This window comes from Thermobia domestica, chromosome 3 (assembly GCF_964235325.1).
Source record: "Thermobia domestica chromosome 3, izTheDome1.hap1.1, whole genome shotgun sequence".
In the NCBI taxonomy this organism is placed as follows: domain Eukaryota; kingdom Metazoa; phylum Arthropoda; class Insecta; order Zygentoma; family Lepismatidae; genus Thermobia; species Thermobia domestica.
The window spans coordinates 48,056,059-48,076,386 of NC_137456.1; the positions used below are offsets into that span (position 1 = coordinate 48,056,059).

At 35.2% G+C, this 20,328-nt stretch overlaps 1 protein-coding gene across 5 annotated transcripts in view; it reads right to left on the reverse strand.

Annotated features, from left to right (window-relative positions):
- LOC145680371 (uncharacterized) overlaps window positions 1–20,328 on the reverse strand; it is a 109,807-nt gene that overhangs the window by 67,061 nt on the left and 22,418 nt on the right. For all 5 annotated transcript variants that reach the window (XM_081750795.1, XM_081750793.1, XM_081750794.1 and 2 more), the window contains exon 2: window positions 6,821–6,982. In XM_081750795.1, coding sequence (XP_081606921.1) covers window positions 6,821–6,982 — 162 coding nt within the window. The remainder of the gene's footprint in view (window positions 1–6,820; window positions 6,983–20,328) is intronic.

The following is a 20,328-nucleotide window of genomic DNA, read 5'->3' on the forward strand; positions in this document are numbered from 1 at the left end:
AACTTTCATAATCTCTTCAGACAAGTAATGTGCATCGTGTTTTATTTTCTGCAGAGTACTGCAAAAATCTCTATAAAACTATGGGATGCTATGCATTTTAGTGTAAAATATCCGTAGTGTAATTTTTGTAACAATTTCAATAACCAATAAAATACAGAAAAACTTCACCGGTATGGTTACCAATTCTTAAAAATTCATAATAATTGAATTTTCGTAAAATACCCATTTTTTGGGTAAGTAAATACAAAAGGGGTAAATACCCATTTTTATTTACCTACCCACTGGGCATTTATCCGATCCACATCTCTACATTTTGCACTGTTAAATCATCAGTTCTTCCATGAAGAAGAAGTCGCCATAGACATTATTGCTGCATAAACACATAGTTTACCAAGAATCTTTCAATTTTGAACCCTGATACTAATGGTGAAAAATGTGTTTATACTAAAGGGATTCGATTTTCATGTGAATGATTTAACCTGGTGAACAAAGCCACAGCTTGAGAGATCAAAACTGTTCAGTAAAAATCTTATAGATACAATCAACTAAATTAATATTTTCACTCATCTTTTCAATAGGGTCAATGAGGATAATTATGAGACAGATTTCACAACTTTTCCACGTTACTCAGTTTATATTAGTTCTGAAAGCAGTTAACCTAGACAGTAGTTTATGGTGCGAATAGATTAACAATTTGCTGCCAAGAAATTTCCTGTCATTTCATAAGTTGATGAATAAATGTCAAATTTGTGATGTCTCATAACTTCCTTCCAAAAGGGTAATTATGAGACACCTGTTGTCCCCAGCTTCCTGTATATGATATTGAGGTCTGAAGAAGTCCAATTGTGAGGCAAAGAAGTCTTCGTTATTTTGTGTTTATTACATAAAGATATACAAATATTTTGCTGAGTTACGAGAAAATAACTAAGAAAGAAAGAGCAAATAGCTGCTGATGTTATTCTAACGTTTTTGTGAGTTGACTATAATAGGCCTATAGATTAATAGGCTATATTAGATAGTTTCAGGTTATAAGACAGGCTTATGAAAGAAATTTAGACCAAGTTCTACGCTGTTCACTAAAAAGCAACTTACGTTACTTCTATTTCTTTATGTTTTAGTATATTGATATGCAGCCTACGCTAGGTCATTTTCTGCAAAATAATGTAAATCTACAACTTTGAAAGTTACTAAGAAACAAGATTATAGGACTACCTAAACTGCAGAATACAGTTTCTTTGAAACTTAACATACTAGGATACAGAGACAGATTCCAGCATGCGTTTCATAATTATTCTTCATATAAGCGAAATGAGATACAACAATAAAAATTGTAACTCTCAAACAAAAGCCCAAGGGGCAAACTCAACTTTACCCGTAACTACTGACCTACCAGGCTTCCAACAACACCCATTGGTTTCACAAGAGTGATATTACTGCAAAAATTAATATAAAAATTAATGACAGAATTTCAGATTTCAAAACTTTTTTTTTTTTTTTTTTTTGAATGAGTTTGTTAAAAAATCGGTACTTCCAAACTTTTATAAACTGAAACTTGAAAATGTAGACAGAGCATTGTGAAGGATGTTATTAATGCCTGTGCTCTTAATTTGTATTTATCCTACAGTGGTTGAAGATCAGTGAGGGGTGTCTCATAATTACCCTCCATAGGCAGTGTCTCATAATTATCCTTACTGACCCTAAGTTGATTAAAAATGTCAACTTGTATTTTTAAGTATTACTGTTCTAATGTTTAATGTATCTTCATTCGTTTGGATACATTTGTAATCCAAATTTGTTTCTTACAGTATAATTTTTTATTGTCGCAATTTATTAATGAATAAATAATAGTTGTTTGTTGCGCCCGAGCCTTCGGCCTGCTGTACACTACAGGTTAAAATCGTGTTGAATTAAAAGCTCTAATTGTTTACAGCTTTTACGTAATAGTTCTTTTTTTTTTTTCCTTTTTTTTTAACGTAATAATTTGCCCACATGCTGCTACACTAATATTAATGCAAGTCTAAACATGGCTACGGCTCTTATCCGAATGTCCTTCGGGCTTCTAACTACACGTTTATGTTCAGTATCATCACTATTCATACTGAAATAATTACAATGAAACAATAAATTTCACGACGCAATTAAATCGTCAGAATAACCTGAAATCTGCAAATTGCCTGGATACTAGGAACATCTATGTTTATTATTAGAAATTAACATGACGCCTGGGACGTTTGTCGTTCATAAAATAGGATATATATTACATAGAAATATTTTATGGAAGTTGCGGTGGCTTATGCTCCAATCTCCCGACTGCTGGGCAAATGCGCTACCAATTATTAAGATTAAGGATTTCATTCTCTACTTTATTGTCTGAATTTCAATATATTAGCTTTGAAGCTAGCAGTGTGTAATCCACCAGCAAATTTTGTTATACAAAATTGTAAATTGTAAGATAGATGTTTCAGAATTTTTGGAAAATATCTCATTTAATGCTGCTGGGATTAGAAATAGGAATATATATTTATTTAAATATGATATTCCAAGAACTGAAAAATTCAAGAACTCTCCTTTAGTACGTCTGTGCAAATTATATAAAGATCTATCAGCCAAAAAAATCCAGTTTTGGATTTAGGAGTTCCCTTGATAACGTTTATAAAAATTATAAACCCAATAATTAAAAATTCAAATTGCTAATGGTATGAATATTATTAAAATATCGTTGTCGAATTTGAAATTAAGCATTGTATAAGACACTCGTCATTATTAATATAATGCTACTAACAAGAATATGAGTTCTCCGACATTAGTATTAGATCTCTAGATTACTGGATAGTAGAATTTTGCATGTATCTAGCGATTTATTTAGATTGTTTCTTTTCATTGCTTGCTACTATCTTTATATTTTATTTTTTTTTCTTTTCACTATGCACGTAAATAATATTTGTATGTTATTTAACATGTACGTTATTTTATTAAATTATATAAGCATTATTTGTAAGACTTCTTTAACTGGAATATTTACTCTGTTGAAGGCATTAATTAATTAATTAAACTACTCACGACATGAAAACACAGCTTTCTGTTTTTTGATATTTTGTTCATTCTGAAGCCTGACTAACCAGCCATCTAATGTGTAACATACCTTGTATGTTACATATTTGTTTGTAGAGTGTTCACTGAGAATTGCTTATACTCGTGTTCATTATATTCTCTTGATTAATTCAATTTCCATCTAAAAATATATTTTGTCCTATAACGATTCTCTATTGGCATTATTATGGTCGTTATCTTCAATATTGTGGAGTTGCATTGGGTTCTTTTGCATATTTTGCGTTCCAATGCTTATTGATTAACGATATGTCGTGATATATTGTCGTTACGGTAACGTCGTCTTAGCATTTTGCTAAGGCATAGATATTACTGTTGCCGTCGTTTCGTTGAGTGTCACTTCGGTTGTCCACGGTCTCACTTAAACCTTAGTCCAAAGTTATTCACGTCAATTAGTAAACAGGAATCCACAGTTGTGTGGAAGTTGCTATTTAGTACTTTCAGGTGTGTCTCTGGTTTAATTGTATTCAAGTTATTTAATGCTAAAGTGCGCTAGTGTTGCCTTGTGTGAAACGGAGATGACTTAGATAATGATGAATATCCTCTGTTCCATTTATTTTTCTTTTATTTGGGGACGCCTGACGTTAGTAAGGAACTATTCGCACTTCCTCCTCCCGAAGCGCGTTCGGGCTGAGTGTAGTAAGTGATCCTGTTGGATATTTAATATGTATGTAACGTGATATGTAAAGTACAAGGTTTCATTAAGTTCAGTTTAAACATGTAAACAGTGAAAAGGTAGATAGGCAGCCGATTGCAACTACGAACTCTGGAATTACAAATTTAGTGGTTATGTGGAACTAAAGTGAGTGTGAAGTTATACTATATCATCTTTCGTCAATTAACTGTTTGGATTAAATGGAACTATTCTGGTGAAACTAATATTTTGTTTTGGAGGAAGAAACATTGTGGACATTTTATAAACACTAACTAAAGGTCAACCAAGCGTTACTTATGCAAGCATATTCTACTCTTGATAATTTATATTGTTTTTTTTTTTTTTTTTTTTTTTTTTTCCTATGCACTTGGATATTTCCAATCATATATGAAACTTACTGTGATACCTAGTCTGTGATAAGTTTTGAGTGTGATACCGAATATTATGTTGTTTGTTAATAAATGTATATCTTAAGAGATATTGACGAGATCATTTAAAACTTTGAAAACCAACTTGATACAAAGTCACTGAAGTCAGCATTAAGCGAAGTAGTTGTGTTAATGGTTTGTTTTTCCTTTCTTATGCTGCTCTTCTGTCCGGGCTGCATCCTCCGTAGGTAAGATCAGGGTATCTTCAATGTAATTAACTTTAGTCTTAACAGAAATTTCCGTTGGGCATATCACCATCTTCTCGGCTTCTGTCGGAATTGGTAGGATACCGAGCCAGGAGTGGAGAAGACTGGGCTAAAGTTAGACTGGTTGTTACGTAAAGTAAAAGTAGCGTTACAAGTGGTAACTATTTAATGAGGGAATTCACAACTGTGAGTATTTTCATTGAGAATGTTTTACTGTACAGTCTGGACAAATATTCTGATACTAGCCGAAATGCTTATTATTTGCACCGGAAAAATAGGATGTAATAGTATAAGAACGGAACTTCGAATTTTGTAGAAATAATACTCCTCCCTCCCCCGCCAGTTCCTTCAGAAGTGGGAATTTTTTTCGAAAACGACAAAATGTAAATTTCCTCATTTATAATAAGAATTTATATAGTGAATTTCACATCTCCAACTTAAACGATCCTTACATTTGGCACTTTCTCAATAAATAAAGAAGGAAATTTCATCAATATTACAGAAATGATCCCCTTTCATCCTTTGTTGTTATGGAATCTGAAGAGAAAATCAATAAGATGTTAGAAAACTTGAAGAAGGGCTGTGAAGAATATAGGATGAAAATAAATGTTAGAAAGACAAAAGCCATGATGATTGCAAAGCAGCAGTCGGTGTCAAATACAGAAATAGGAGGGGAGAAAATAGAACAAGTGTCTAGATTTCGATACTTGGGTAATATTATTAATGATGATATGAAATGTAAACGTGAAATAAAATAAAGGATAAGAATGGCGAAAGAAGTCTTTAGGAGGAAGAAAAGGCTGTTTCCTGGGATCTTGAATAAAGAATTGAAAAAACTCATAAAATGATTCGTGTGAAGTAGTGTACTGTATGAGGCAGAAACATGGATATTACACAAAAACAATGAGAAACGACTGGAAGCATTCGAAATGCAGATACAGAAAAAAAAATAGAGAGAATAACTGGGTCAAGCAGAAAACGAATGCGAGTGTTAGAAATGGTGGTAGAGAAAAGAACAATTTCAGATATTAAGCGGAAGAGAAACTGATTGGGACATTATCTAAGAAGGAACTGTATCATGAGGGTATAGTGGTAGGAAAGAGAAGGAGGGAGCGAAGGAGACTACAATTAATGATCGATACCTATGATAATGATCATGATTCTTCCCTTGGATCGATAATTTCGAAAACCGCCGGAACACATATTTTTTCATATTTTTACTTAAAAGTTCATATGCTGTATTTTATACATCCAACTTACGCGAATCATCACATTCGGCACTTTCTAAATGAAGAAAAATATTGATATTACAGAAATAACTCCCCTTTTACCCTCCCAAGAGTGGAATTTTCGAAAACGTTGAAACACATATTTCCTTATTAATAATTTCCAAATTTCACATCTCCAACTAACGCGAATCCTCATATTGGATATTTTCTTGAATATAGAAAGTGAAATTTGAGTATTACATAAATATTCCCCCTTTGGAGTGAAATTTTCGAAAACGCTGGGAACATGTATTCCTTAATTTTTAATGAATTTATACGTCGATTTTCATCTCTCACCTCACGGATTCGTGAGATACTCAATTCTTAACATAAAATTTGAGGCCCCTTCGTACACCTATTTCAAAAAGAATCATTTATCTCCTGCCTCCGTGAGTATTCTATCCAAATTTCATGTTCTTACCTATCAAGGCATGACGTAGGCGATGACAAGTGAGCCAGTTCTAGTATTTTATATAACAGCATAGATTAAAATTGTACCTAACATCAGTAAGTATTGAAGGTTAAAAGGCACTACGCAAACGGTAGATCAGTCTCTCTGTCAGTCTAGCGATAAAGATTTCTCAAGGATTAAGCGCAAAGCTAATAAAATATTTTAACGAAAACAGCTTTCAAAGAACTTCACCGTTTCGTTGTAACAAATCATAAAATTAACAACCGTAGTATAAATGTTTGTGAATCAACATACTAGAAAAAATTATTATAACCATGCATTATTAATAACGTACACTCATGTCCAAAATGATTGTCGCATATCTATAACTGTCTTCTTGTAAAAATATAATTTGATAATGATTTTTCACGGTACTTTTAATACTGATACAATTTGTATAATCGGGAAATGCATCTTTGTGGTAAATTTCATAGGAAAACAATTATAAATACGAAAATTAGAATAAGAAAAACAAAATATTGCTAAATGAACAAGAAAGATTTATTTTCGTTTTGTTTTCTTATTTACTGCTCTTTTGACATGAAATTTTCCACATATATGTCTGCCGATTATATACATACTAACATTATAAGAAATACCGGGGGGATTCGTTATCAAATTATATTCCTACAACAATATATTTATAGACATACGACAATAATTTTGGACATGAGTGTACATTAAAAGAATTAAATTAATTTTACCTCGTTTCTTGTATTATTGCGGGCTTTACCCCTCGCTGAAGAAATGTACTCATTCAGAAGATTCTCCGATTCATGGCAAGTATCTCGAAATTCTTGGAAATTCTCTAATTTGTCTATACATGTATGGCATACATATTTAGGAAGATTATCTTCTTGTGAAACCTGTAACAATAAAAAAAAATTCAAGGGTTAAAATATCGTCTGTCACGCTTTCAAAAATACATACATTTCCATTGGTAATACTAGCTTTCAGTACTTCATTCTCCAGAATGTTTTAGTCATCTTACATTGGAAATAATGGGAGATGGGGAGGAAATCTTCCAGAATCCCTATATTTAAAGGTATCATACCATCATCTATCCTGCAATACGACTAATGGTACTAAGGATAAGCTATAGAAAACCTCAAGTGAGAACCGTAGAATGAGAGATTAGTACAGAGAATTTCCCGATTATGAAGTGGAAAACTCACCGTTTACCTACCCCCGCTGCATATACTATAAATTAAGTAGTTGTGGTAATTATATAATATACTAGACATATTAGTATCGGGGTTTGTTGGTTTAAACAAATAAATAAATAAATAAATTTAAGATTAAAAATGGCACAAACCATGTGAACTTCATGGTGAAGTTTCCTCATATTTCAAACCATCTATAATGCAAAATCTTTTCTCATATATTACAAACCCAGGAAACATCAGTGTAAGTGGTTTATTGAAATAAAAAATAAGCATATACATATGAATGGTTAGAGCCAGAGTGAACTCTCACGATTCGTATCATTACTCACTTCTTATATTTATGCAAATTAAATTAAGTCACTGTATTTCTGACTCAGTGAAGTAACTTGGACTAAATTAGATCTTCTGTACGCTGTAGTCTTTTGAAATTATTCATTTATTTTAATAATGTGTATAAGTGTAATCTATGCAATGATTTCACTTGGGAAGTTGTGTATTTTTTCCCCCTTCTCAAGTGACTCTTAAAATATTCACAAGTATACAAAGATCGGTACAAAGTATTTCTTATCAGGTGCCCTCCATGGGTAAGTAGCTAGACTCGTCGCTTTCCATGTTAACGTGTTCGAGTCAAGATGGAGTACAATTTCTCTCCGGTGCAAACCGAACAGTGGTTCGGATTTCATTTTAAGCATAAGGTTGCCAGATTTTTCAGATGTGATATTGAGAATTTACATATAAGAAACAAAAATGACTTTACATAATAACGCAGACAAATCTTAGCTGGAAACAGAGGCACTGCAACACATAAAATACAAAAAATATACTACAATTCCCGGTGAGAGATCATGTGGCTCGGATTCACGTTAAGCCGTAGGTCCTCGTTTCATACAACCTAGATACTGAAAGAGACGTTACACTTAAATCCAACCAAGTAGCTATGTTAAACACAAATCTCTGATGCCTTTTAACTGTACTTTAATGAAAATGAATCTTTTTAACAGTCCCATATTCTTTTTTATACGTCCACACTCTTGCAGGATACATTTACAATATTCACAAGCACTTGAAATCTTGTTTTTACTAGCTCACAGCAAATTCTGTTCCTTACGTCAGTACATCATGGTCGATCGAAACTCTGATATGATCGAGACAACAATGACAGATGCTAGAGCTAGATTATTCTTAATTTTAAGGTTGGGGTTGACTAGATAGGGGCTAAAAACGCAACCTGCTGTATTTTCTCTCTGGATACAAAGTTGCATTGTTGGGTTGCGTTGTTAAGTGTGTAAGAAATCAATTCCTCTAATTAAAAAAAAAAAAAAAAAACTCGCACTAACAAAATCGTATAAAAACATTTTTAAGATGTCCAGAACTATGATTTCTTTTATTTCCTTTTTAAAAACAAAAAATCGTTTTACGGCGAAAATAAAAACTTACAACGTGCTAGAAAAACGTATAATCCGGGAACTCTATTTAAGCTATTTTCTTACAGCAGTGTGTAAATGTTTGCACAGTGGAAGAGACGGATGGAAAATGATCCCCTCATTCTGGATCGAATCATAACTGACGATGAAAAATGGGTCCATTATAACATATCGATTTCTCTGGTTATTGAAAAAAAAAAAATCAAGGTTATATTAGATTTAATTTTTAGGTTGCATTAGCTTTAGCAAAAGAAAAGAACAACACAACGATAAAGCTATTATTTATCATCAGAAGTTTCCAGATTCTTGTTTTGTGGCCAACCAAGAATAAGAGTCAACATTGTTCAGCTTAATGAGTACTTTTAAGAAGAGAAAAAAAAACTTCATAAATTCTAATTGTATAGATTATATTTGAAATTATAGAGCTAAACTTTTTATGACTATTTATTCGTGCCAATTTATTAACAATTTACATCATAACAGATCGAAAGAGGGAAAAAAAAATTTAAAACATTTGCCTCCATTGTGGTATCTCTAAGATACTTTATCAACATTTTATAAAATGATATTGTTATATTGTTTTAACATATCTAGTCTCCAACATGATTCTCAAACATATCTCATTAATACATATAAAACTCATTATCAATCAAAGAATTGGCGATCCATCCACTCTACTTATGTAGTTACAGAAGATTCTTTTACTTGGGCGTTCATTGCTTATAATGTCCCTGTCATTCATCAAACAATATGCAAGTTATGCAGACATAGGCAGTATCATCGCTACTACAATTCCATTTTTCAATTCAATAAAAAAAAAAAAAAGTACGAGTAGCATCATGTATTACTTTACGTTAGCCTATGCATCATTCGCATAATACATCTACTATGAAAGCACTACTATCAATGAAAATGATATATATATACAAATGTCTAGCGAGAACGAAAGAAAAGAAAAAAAAAATCTACATATGCTCGACGGGGTACAATTACTGAAACGCCTCTTCAAAGAATTATTATTATTTTAACTTATTATCTCTGTTTACAACTAATTAAACTTATAGAGGGATGGATACGCTCCACTGGAGAATAGCAAGTTGAAAAACATTCCAATGTTATTGGTTTCCAACGAGGCAAATATCAATGTAGGCACGAACATTTAATTCCGCACTGTAATTATGGCACGTTCAAAGTAAATATCTACCTAACTGAAAATAAACAAACATAGCACGAAATAGTATTTTTGTAAATAGTAATGTCGAACTCCGGAGGTATGTCCAGAGTAAAGTTCTCCCACATCGGCACAGATCTATTACTCGCACTCATCAAGATACGATATTAACATCGGAGGATATGTTATATTCAATTTTTCCTAACCTACAAACTAAATATATGGTGCAACGAAATCTATATATATAAAAGAGAACGTACAATCCTTTGTCCGCTCATCACGCTAATACGGCTGAACCAATTTCTTTCATTTTTGGGGGGTTATTAGGATTTGGACCCTAGATGGTTTTTATCATATCACTTTAATTTTTAATTACCAGTGTCTTGAGATAATTGACCATTCAGGTGTCCACAAATCCTTTGTTAGTTCATCATAGGTAAAAATAAACGTATTTATATGCAACCCGCATGACCGTGTCACTCGGCGGGTTAACATAAATGACAGGCGATATACAGCGGAAAATAGCTTGAATCTTCTGTTTAAAATTTTTTAATTGATTTGCTTATTTTTACAGACACTTTTACAATATGCCAGCACCGGGATGACCGCAGCGAAGCGGGGCGGGTTAACATAAATGACAGGCGATATAATGTTAAGATTTACTGCAATCTTCTATGGTTTTTATCATATCACTTGAAAGCGAAAAAGTAAAAATTATCTAAGTAACAAAGTTTATTGCGTTCCGGGGTGACCGCAGCGAAGCGGGGTGAACGCTGCTAGTGAGATCATACATACGAAATAAGATTTTAAACCACTAATGTATTACGAGATACTATAAAAGGACACACGACAAAATAATAATAATAATAGACACGTTTGAAATGCAATTTTATCAACATTACACGTCTTGAATATGCACATGACAAAATATGGCAAACACGAATACAAAATACATTACAGATAAAGCTCGGGCCTTGCACCCTGCGATTTTTGGTTATTTCCACCTTTAAAGGCCGCTTTACGTGGTTGTCATTTCATGCTGAACAAAGAAGTGATCACCGCAGCGCAAGTTTTCTTCAGTTCGCTACCTGACGACGAGTTTTCAGACATTCACAAAGTGAAAAAGATGTATGTCTACTCGATATAGCTGATTCTGAATAAAAATGTTATTGTTTGTAAGCTTTTTGTTTTATTTTAATGATTTTGGAGAGGTCCCTATACATGTTTGTCTTTTAACTGCTATGCAATCACAACTGTTTGAACTATTGCGCTCATTTTGACTTCAATTGGAAGCTAATGAACTAAATTTCCACCGTAATACTTTACTAGCGAATGAAGGTCGATGTTTTCCTATACAGGAATTAGTCCCATCTTCTCTGTGACATCCTCTGGGAGAGTGCTACTTATTTGCATGGTATGTTTTAGTGGGATTCTGAATCGATTTCAGAAACAGTTTGTTGTTATCTATTACCGTTTTTATTCTAAAGCGATCAACGCTGAAACGGAAAAGATTTATTTCTACCGCTTTCGGTTTTAATAGACGGCTAACGAAGCATATAGAACTAATCTTGGGACGCTGAATCAATTTCAATAAGCCGGTTCTTAATATCTCTATTTTGTTCTATGAAAATAGATGTTGAAACGGCAGGTGAAATATCTACCACTTCCGGTTTAAGTAAACTATTACAGGTAGAGATGGTACATTTTCTTTTGTCAACAGACCGAGAGGCATAGCTGTTCTATAAGACTTCCGACTCTTACGCTCACCAGAGTTTGGACGTCTAATAATAAACTTTCGCTTCTACAGTACACAGCATCACTAGTTAATGAACAAAGAACATTCCTAAATACAATCTCTGTTCACAAAATGCGGTAAATAACATCATATTGCTCACGGTCGTAAGATGCGCCACCGCCGATCATGCGCCGGACAGATCAAGACATGTCTGAAGAAGTTTTCAAGCCACGACAATGTGAGTGTGTTTGTCGTGTGCAAACAGCACATTGTAAAGTAAAGATGTAGTACACGCGGTCGAAACCAAAACTGGATACCAAAACGGAGGAGAGAGCGAATACAGTGTTCTGTTTCAAACTCGAAAAATCTGAAAAAGAGACTCATGAAATGGCGAAAATAGTTTACGAAGAACGTGCTGTCACCTTGAAGTGTGTCTGACTGGCTTAAACGTTTTCAAGAAGGGCGAGACACGTGGAAGACGCCCCCGAACTTGCCGGCCTGCAACTGGACGCACCTGGCCAAGGTACAAAAAGTACTCTTTTGGCCCAGAATCGTAGTGTGACAGTGCAAATGATAGTGGAGGAAGTGGGAATTGGTTGTGAGGAACACCTAATAGTGACAGAGGATTTGGGTAAATGCAAGCTTGGTTCCCGACACATGCCCTTCACTTTGACGCTGGACCAAATGTAACGTTGGCTTGACACCTGTAGAGATCGCACTGACACAGCGGATCGACATTCAAATTTCCTAAAAACCATCGTCACGGGCGACGAGACCTGGTGCCGGAGGTACGACTTCGAAGGCAAGCGTCAGAGTATGGAGTGGCGGAGTTTAGCATCGCCGAAAAGCAAGAAGGTGTAAGGTGAGAGATCCCGCAATCAAGACAAAGCTCGTGATGTTCTTCCATCCTGAGGATTCCTCCCTGCTGGTATCACGTTAAATGCTGTTACGTACGTGGAAATACTGAAACGTCTGCAACAACGGATCAAGTTGGTACGCCAAGCAAGGCGACTGGACCCTGCTCCACGACAATGCCCGGCCATACACTGCCCTTCTGCTGCAGCAGCTCCTGGTCAACAGGAGAGTTGTGTCACTTAATCACCCACCCTACTCCGTCTTACCCGGACTTATTATTGCTCCTCAAATTGAAATAAGTCCTAACGAACATTTCCGACATCCAACGCAATATTACAGCCCAGCTAAAGGCCATTTCTAAAGACGAATACGCCAGGTGTTTCCAGGACTTGTATAGCCGTTCCAATGGAAATTACTTCGAAGGATATTAACTGCTTTTCAGGTAAAACAATAATCCATTCAAAATATTGCCACTTTTCCCGAAGCTTCTGGATAGAGGTTGTATTTGTTCTTACACATCTACAACTTATGAATGATCAAAATTATTCTCTGGTGTGTTACTTTAATTTCATTAATTGATGTTTCTAATTTTTTAAAAAAAAAGTTAGGAATTTTTTCGATGAAACTACCTTAGGCTCCATGTTTTGAAAGTAGTAAACAAAATAGTTCTGAGATAGACCTTATATCTAATTTTGGGCTGCCGATCACAGCAAATAATGAATTTAACAGAAAAACGAGAATTGTATCTTAAATGTACAAAGAATATACACTAAAAACCTTGTTTTCAAGAAAGGACCAGCATGTTGAATGCTGTCAAATCTATATCAACAAACACTGTAGCAGGTTTTCGCAGTACGAAGTCCATTACACTGCTCGCATGTTCAACTTCTTTATAACTGTAGTGTGCTTGTTTCTGATGTGTGTTTCACACACGTAGACAGAACTTTAAACAAGAGAAATGCAACATTGTGGTTCAGTTTCATTTCTTTATCTTCATTCTTTTTACTAAATGGTAAGTAATTTCGCAGTTTCTTTCCCTTCGTTGCTTGAAAAATCTTTCAAGTTCGCAAGGATGCACAATTTTTTTTTTTTTTTTTAAATATTATTTTGTAATATTTTCTTGGGAACATTTTCCTACAGGAAATGCTTTTTATCATCTCCGCTTATTAATCGCTCAACTTTATCCAAATGTGGAAGGAAAAGTAAAATAACTGCGAAGAAACATGACTTACAGTATACACGCAAACTTTTCTGCGCATGAGTATAAATTTCTCTGCCGTTTCTCACCTTTCCAGTCATTTTAGAGATTTCTGGGGACAGGTACAGTCTTTATGAATATCTTATATCAATGAAAGAAGGGGCCTTTGAACCACGTTTGCAATACCTATTTGCTCCATTTGGTATAATCTATTCTTACTGTGCAATCCAATGAAAACTGCTTTGTTAGCAACAGAAATTACTAGTGTACGTTTGAAATTTCGAATACGAAGAAGTCAGTTATTTCTAGAGAGGCAAAATATGAAGTTTCATATTTTAATGGGAACAAGGATCTTAATGTTTCATGGTATCCTGAGTCGAAATATTTCATAGCATTTTGACAAAATTTTCATATTTCGCAAAAATCTGCATATTCCTTCATATGCTGTATATGTCGTATGCCTAATCTGATCTCTAACTTCGTCGAACCAAGTGATTTTACATTACTTTGAAGGGTAAGTGCATTTCGCTTCCCTCTCACAGAAGAGGAAATTCCTCCATTTCTTAGCGAAATCTACTAATGGAAGGAACTCCCCCAGAGAGTGCAAGTAGACTAACATTTGCTATGCTGACGTCGAAACGTTTTAAGGGGAGTCAACATTTCCCTTTTGGTGTCAGGCATTTCGACATAGCAATGCACTGACTTTCACGGTATGATCACAACCTGACAGAGTCCAACCGCTTTAAATTAGGTTACAATCTCAGTCCTACCTAACACAGATTAAGGCTGAAGTATTACCTACACTATAGGAGCCAACGACTCATGCAACCCGGCCATTTCGTAGTAGGACGAACTACTTCTCCTCCAATAAGTTGTTTCTTCATAAGTGGCTCCTCTAACTTTATGAGAAAGAAAAACAAAGCCAACGCTGTATTTACTTGTACCCCAAATATATTTCACTTTAAAAAATCTACTTTACTGTAAACCACGAGAGACAAGGGTCTGTGGCGCTAACGTAAAACTGAGAAAATTGACATGGTGATTGTTGAATATTCCCAGGCCTATAGTCCTTTATACGTTACTGAAATGGAATTAAAAAAAAAAAAAAAAAAACCCTCATTCGATTCTCACGTTCATGTCCTGTAGGCTAAGGAGATCGATTACATTCTTGTGATGAAACGTTTCAGGAACAGTGTAGTATGAGACGTGAAGACATTACCGGGGGCGGATAACGATTCGGATTACAACCTCCTAGTGGCGGAAGTGCAAACCTGGTTAAAGACAATCAAGAAAAATTGAAGGAGAAATCAAAATTGAGTGACAAAGAAGTATGGACAGTGATGTGAAAAAAAAACTGACGAAAAATTTTGTGTAATTGGCGATATGCTAGACAATGTAGAAAATAGTTGGGAAAAATTGAATTGAATAGATTTTGAGTTTAACGTCCGTTCAGCAGCGAGGCTATATGAGACATGAATAGTTGGGGAAAAGTTAAACACATTCTACTTGACACACTCCATAACAACACTGGCAAAGATGGAAAGAGCACCGAGAAAACTATGGATAACTGAAGTGATGCTTAAGAAAATGGAGGAACGCAGAAGGGCAAAAACCACGGACATCAAAGAATACAGAAGGCTGAATAACGAATTGAGAGGAGACACGGACAAAGCCAAAGAAAAGTACATGGAACGGTTATGTGAAAAAATAATGGAACTTCAACGGCGCGGCAGATATGATCTGATGTATCAGAAAGCACAAGAAAGAAGGGAAGTTAATAAGAGAATACGCACGTCTGGAATCGCAGATCACCAAGGTCATGTAGTCACTGATCATTAAAGAATTCTTAAGAGTTTGGGAGGAATACATAAAAGATCTGTATACCAGAAGAACAGACCCAAAGATATTCCGATCGAAGCAGAAAAAGGAACCAGTATAATGAAAAGTTAAGTAGTACAAGCCATCAAGGACATGCGAAGGAAAAAGGCCACTGGAGACGACATAAAAGCAGATTTACTCACGGGATTAGGAGACAATACAGTGAAAATACTGGCTTCACTTATTAACAAGATCTACATGAGTGGAGAATAGCCAAGGGATTTTCTTGATGTTACAATAATCGCATTACCCAGGAAAAAGGAGGCAAAGAAGTGCAGCGATCACAGAACTATTAGTCTTATTTCCCACACTGGAAAGATAAAATTGCGCGCATACTGAACACACGGTTGGAAAGTAAAATAGAAGAGAGGTTGGAGGAGATCAATTTGGATTCCAGAAAGGAAAAGACACCAGAGATGTCACTGGGTTGAAGAGAATTATCTCAGAACGAGTTCTTGACGTAAAGGAAGAGCTGTGTTTGTGCTTAATAGACTGACAAATGTTTTCGACAAGGATCAATTGGACGAAACTTCTGCAAATACTCAAAAAAATTGGATCAACTGGAGAGACCAACGACTCACTCGCAACCTGTACATAGGACAACCAGTCAAGTTGTGCTTGAATGTAGGAAAAACTAACAGGAGACTGGAAGACGAGTCAGACAAGGATGTAGTTTGTCGCCCCAATTATCCAACATTTATAGTAAATGTTTAATGAAGAAAGCATTAATGGGAACCGGAGACTTCAAGATTGGAGGCAGATCATTAACAAGATTAGGTATGTAGATGATGCAGTTATTATAGCTCGAACTGAAGAAAGATTACAGGAGGTGACTGACAAAATAATTGACACTGGGAAGCTATACGGAATGGAAATCAATATCGAAAAATCGAAAGGCATGAGAATATCCTGTGGAAATGCACCCTTATGGGTCACAGTAGAATAAAGAGTACCTGAAGAAGTCGATCATTTCAAATATCTGGGAAGTATTTTAACGAAAGACGCGTACTGTGCCAAAGAGATCAGGTCGAGAATTGCCATAGCCAAAGAAACATTCAACAAGAAAAGTCACTCTTAACTTGCAGCCTTAATATTAGACTAAGGAAGAAGTTAGTTAAGTGCTATATATGGAGTATTGGACTTTATGGTTCAGAGACTTAGACATTACGGAAGTTAGAAAAGAAGTATTTAGCTTCGAAATGTGGTGTTGGAGAAAGATGGAGAAGATAAAATGGACAGAAAGAATAACAAACGAAGATATTTTGAAACGGATAGGAGAGAAGACGACACTTCTAGCCTTCGTAGAAAGGCCAACTGGACTGAACATATCTTGCAAAGACTGTCTTATTCATACCGCCATAGAAGGAAAGATGGAACGAAAGCGAGGAATAGGAAGAGCACAAATGATCGATAACTTGGAAAATAGAAGAAAATATTGAGAAAAGAGGAAGCTGAAAATCAAGAAACGTGGAAGAAACATTTCCAGGCCCAAAATTAAAATCAAGGAAAAGAAAAAAAAATTATCAGTCCCAGGTCCTGCAAAAGGACAGAATAATAATAATAATAATAATAATAATAATAATAATAATAATAATAAGAAGAAGAAGAAGAAGAAGAAGAAGAAAAAGAAAAAGACTGTGATTACTGAAAGTGAATGATTATGATATAATTGGTGGAATGTGAATGTGGGATGATACATGAGAAGAAGAAACAACTCAAGGACACAGTGTTGTCCAGTACAAACTCATATATTCTGAGATCAAACCAGAAACCAGTCGTACTAGATCTGAGTGCTCTACGTCACTCTCTCTTGTATCCTGAGTTTAGAGTCCATTTCAGCACTAAGGCTACATGAGTACAACGAAAAATTGTCAATAGTAAGCTTTTATTACTGAAATAAGCTGAAATACCCGCTTTTCGCACGGAAAGCCTACGATTATGAAATATATTCGAAAGGAATATTTTAACCCCCTTCTCCTTACTATTCGATTTTAATCACAACAAAATGACGAACTCAGCTTGACTCAAGTGCTATGTTCAAAACATATTGTACACACTGCTGCCGCTATTCGTTACGAAAGTTCTAAAATTTAAACCCCTTTCCCAGTTACGATATCCATTTCAATGTGAACTGATAAAAACACAGTCCGAAAGAAGTGCTATGTTCCAAAATTCGATTTAAACGGTACAAAGGTTTCATTATTTTAGCTATTTTATGAATAAAAAATGAGAAATTAAAGCATTTTAGAAATTTACATCTTCTGAAGCGGAATTTCCGAAAACACTCGGAAACGTGTCAACTTATATTTACTAAGTAGTTTAAACACTGAATTATATTTCCATAATTTGGGAGGCTAATGTGACATTCTACTTCTAGTATAGATTTTGAATGTCTTCATCCATTAGAATAAGCACTGTAATGACAGCAATATCACGAAAACTCGGTTCGACCCTCGTGCTATGTTTCGAAAGTTATTTCAAATAGTACGGTCGTTTTCCCGTGATGATAATACAACGATGAAATAATAGAAATTGCCACACCCTCACCGCTTAAAAGCGAACTTTTCCGAAAGCCTGCGGAACGTGGCCACTTATTTTTAATTAGGAGTTTATTTACCGAGTTTCACTGATATGTTTATGACACACTATATTTTTGGCACACACACACACACACACACACATATATATATATATATATATATATATATATATATATATATGTGTGTGTGTGTGTGTATGTGTAAATGAGACCCGAGGATGTTAATATGTTCAAAAATTCATTTTGAACGGTTCAGCCGTTTTCCTGTGATAAGACAAACAACGTCGATTTGACTGACGAGGAAAAATTTATAATTTCCCTCTGGATCCGTTCGTGGCGGAATTTTCGAAAACACTGAAACATGTATTCCATTGTTTTCACATTAAGAGTATACATATCAAATTTCATGCATTCATTAAGACTTTTCTGAATAAATAATGGCAAACTTTAATATTAAAGAAGCTACCTTCCCCTCTTAGCAGTGGAAGTTTTGATAACTTTGAAACATCTACTCCATTATTTTTTGTCAAAGGTTTCAATGCCGAATTTCACATTACTCACGTGAGTGAATCCTTAATTTGCATTTTCGGAATAAATTGTGAAATTTTAATTATCTTTTATTATAGAACTTGTCCCCTCTTTCTCCTACAAAACACGATTCATGAAAACGCTGAAACACGTACCCATTCATTTCAGTTAAGAGTTTAAATGCCGAATTTTATACCTCTAACTTGAACGAGTCCCTTATAAAAGCAAACCATTTGGCGCAACGGGCCGCTTTGTAGACCTGAGCCGCTCCACGCCATCTGTTAGCGACTGGTGGAACTACGTCCAACCTAATGACGAACTGCGCGTCGCCCTACAGCTAATCGAAGTATCAGGAGCTTTGATAGGCCTAGTGACTGTCACGTCTTTTATTCATGACTCCCCAGTTTTGCCTCACGACGCTCGGTGAACGCCGAAATCTGGGGAAGCACCGGACCGGCCGGGTCGAACCCGGGGCCACGCGGACATGAATCCAACGCTTTAATCACCACCAGACTACGGTCTCCTCCTTGAGCAAATCCTTACATTTGACATTTTCTGAATAAATTGTGAAAATGTTAAATACTATAAATATTGCCCCTGTTTCATTCTTTAGGTGCGGAATTTTCAAAATATTCTGAAACACGTATTATTTTAAATGGGAAATCTATACGTCAAATTTCATTTTCTTAACTTCAAGGATTTGTGAGATACATTATTCGTGGCAAAAAAAAAGGCCCACTTACTCTTCTTAGATGTGTTTCAAAAAAATCCTTATCTCTTGCTTTAGTGACAGGATGAACTCTCTGCAAATTCAATGTTTTTACCTATAGTAGTATGGCCTGGGCGATAACGAGTCACTCATGTCTACTTCTTTTAAGTAACAGTATAGATACCTAGATTATGGTGTAAATCCACGCCTGGCATGATTTACGAAAGTTGTCGTGGCCGAATTTGTGACATATACATATAGAAGTTAACACTTAAAAAGTATATAATTTTTTTTTTTATATCTTGGATTTCGATTTTCGTATTTCTCTTCATACTTTGCCTCTCTGTAGTTATTTCTATTCATTATGTGTTTCCTGTGTTTGTTTATCAAAGCAAAGTAAGGCATTCTTGAAACCCCATCGCTAACCCTGTGACACATATGTTAGTTGATTTGGAGTTCATCATTCAGCAATAAGGTTGAGTTGATTTTGAGTTCAATGTTCCGTTCAGCAGCGAGGCTATATGAGACGTGGACCTACTGATTAAAGTGGAATCCGAACCACATGAGCTCCCGACGGGAATCGAACCCGGGTCTCCCTCGCCAAAGGCGCATACACTAACCGCTTAGCCACCGAGGAGCTCTTTAGCAATAAAGTATACGAGGATAATTAGGGAAGTAAACCCCGTTTAGCTTGTTTTTCTTACATCTGAAAAGTACAGCTGTTCTCTGCTTTTCAACATTTGCTATGAAAATTCAAACACTCGTCATAGTGCTTCACCGCTTAAAAATCTCTTCTGCATAAAACTCGGCCGCCCAAAAATTCAATCAATCATTTTGAAGATTCTCGTCGTTAGCTAAATGCTACGCCCCAAATCAGTTCTTGATGGAAGTTAACAGATGAAAATTAGGAGACAAGTCCGGATTGTATGGCGGAATGATTAAACGCGTCCTCTTTGAATTGGCGCAAAAGGTTTTGTATTGGCAGAACAGCCATGTATGCGGAATCAGA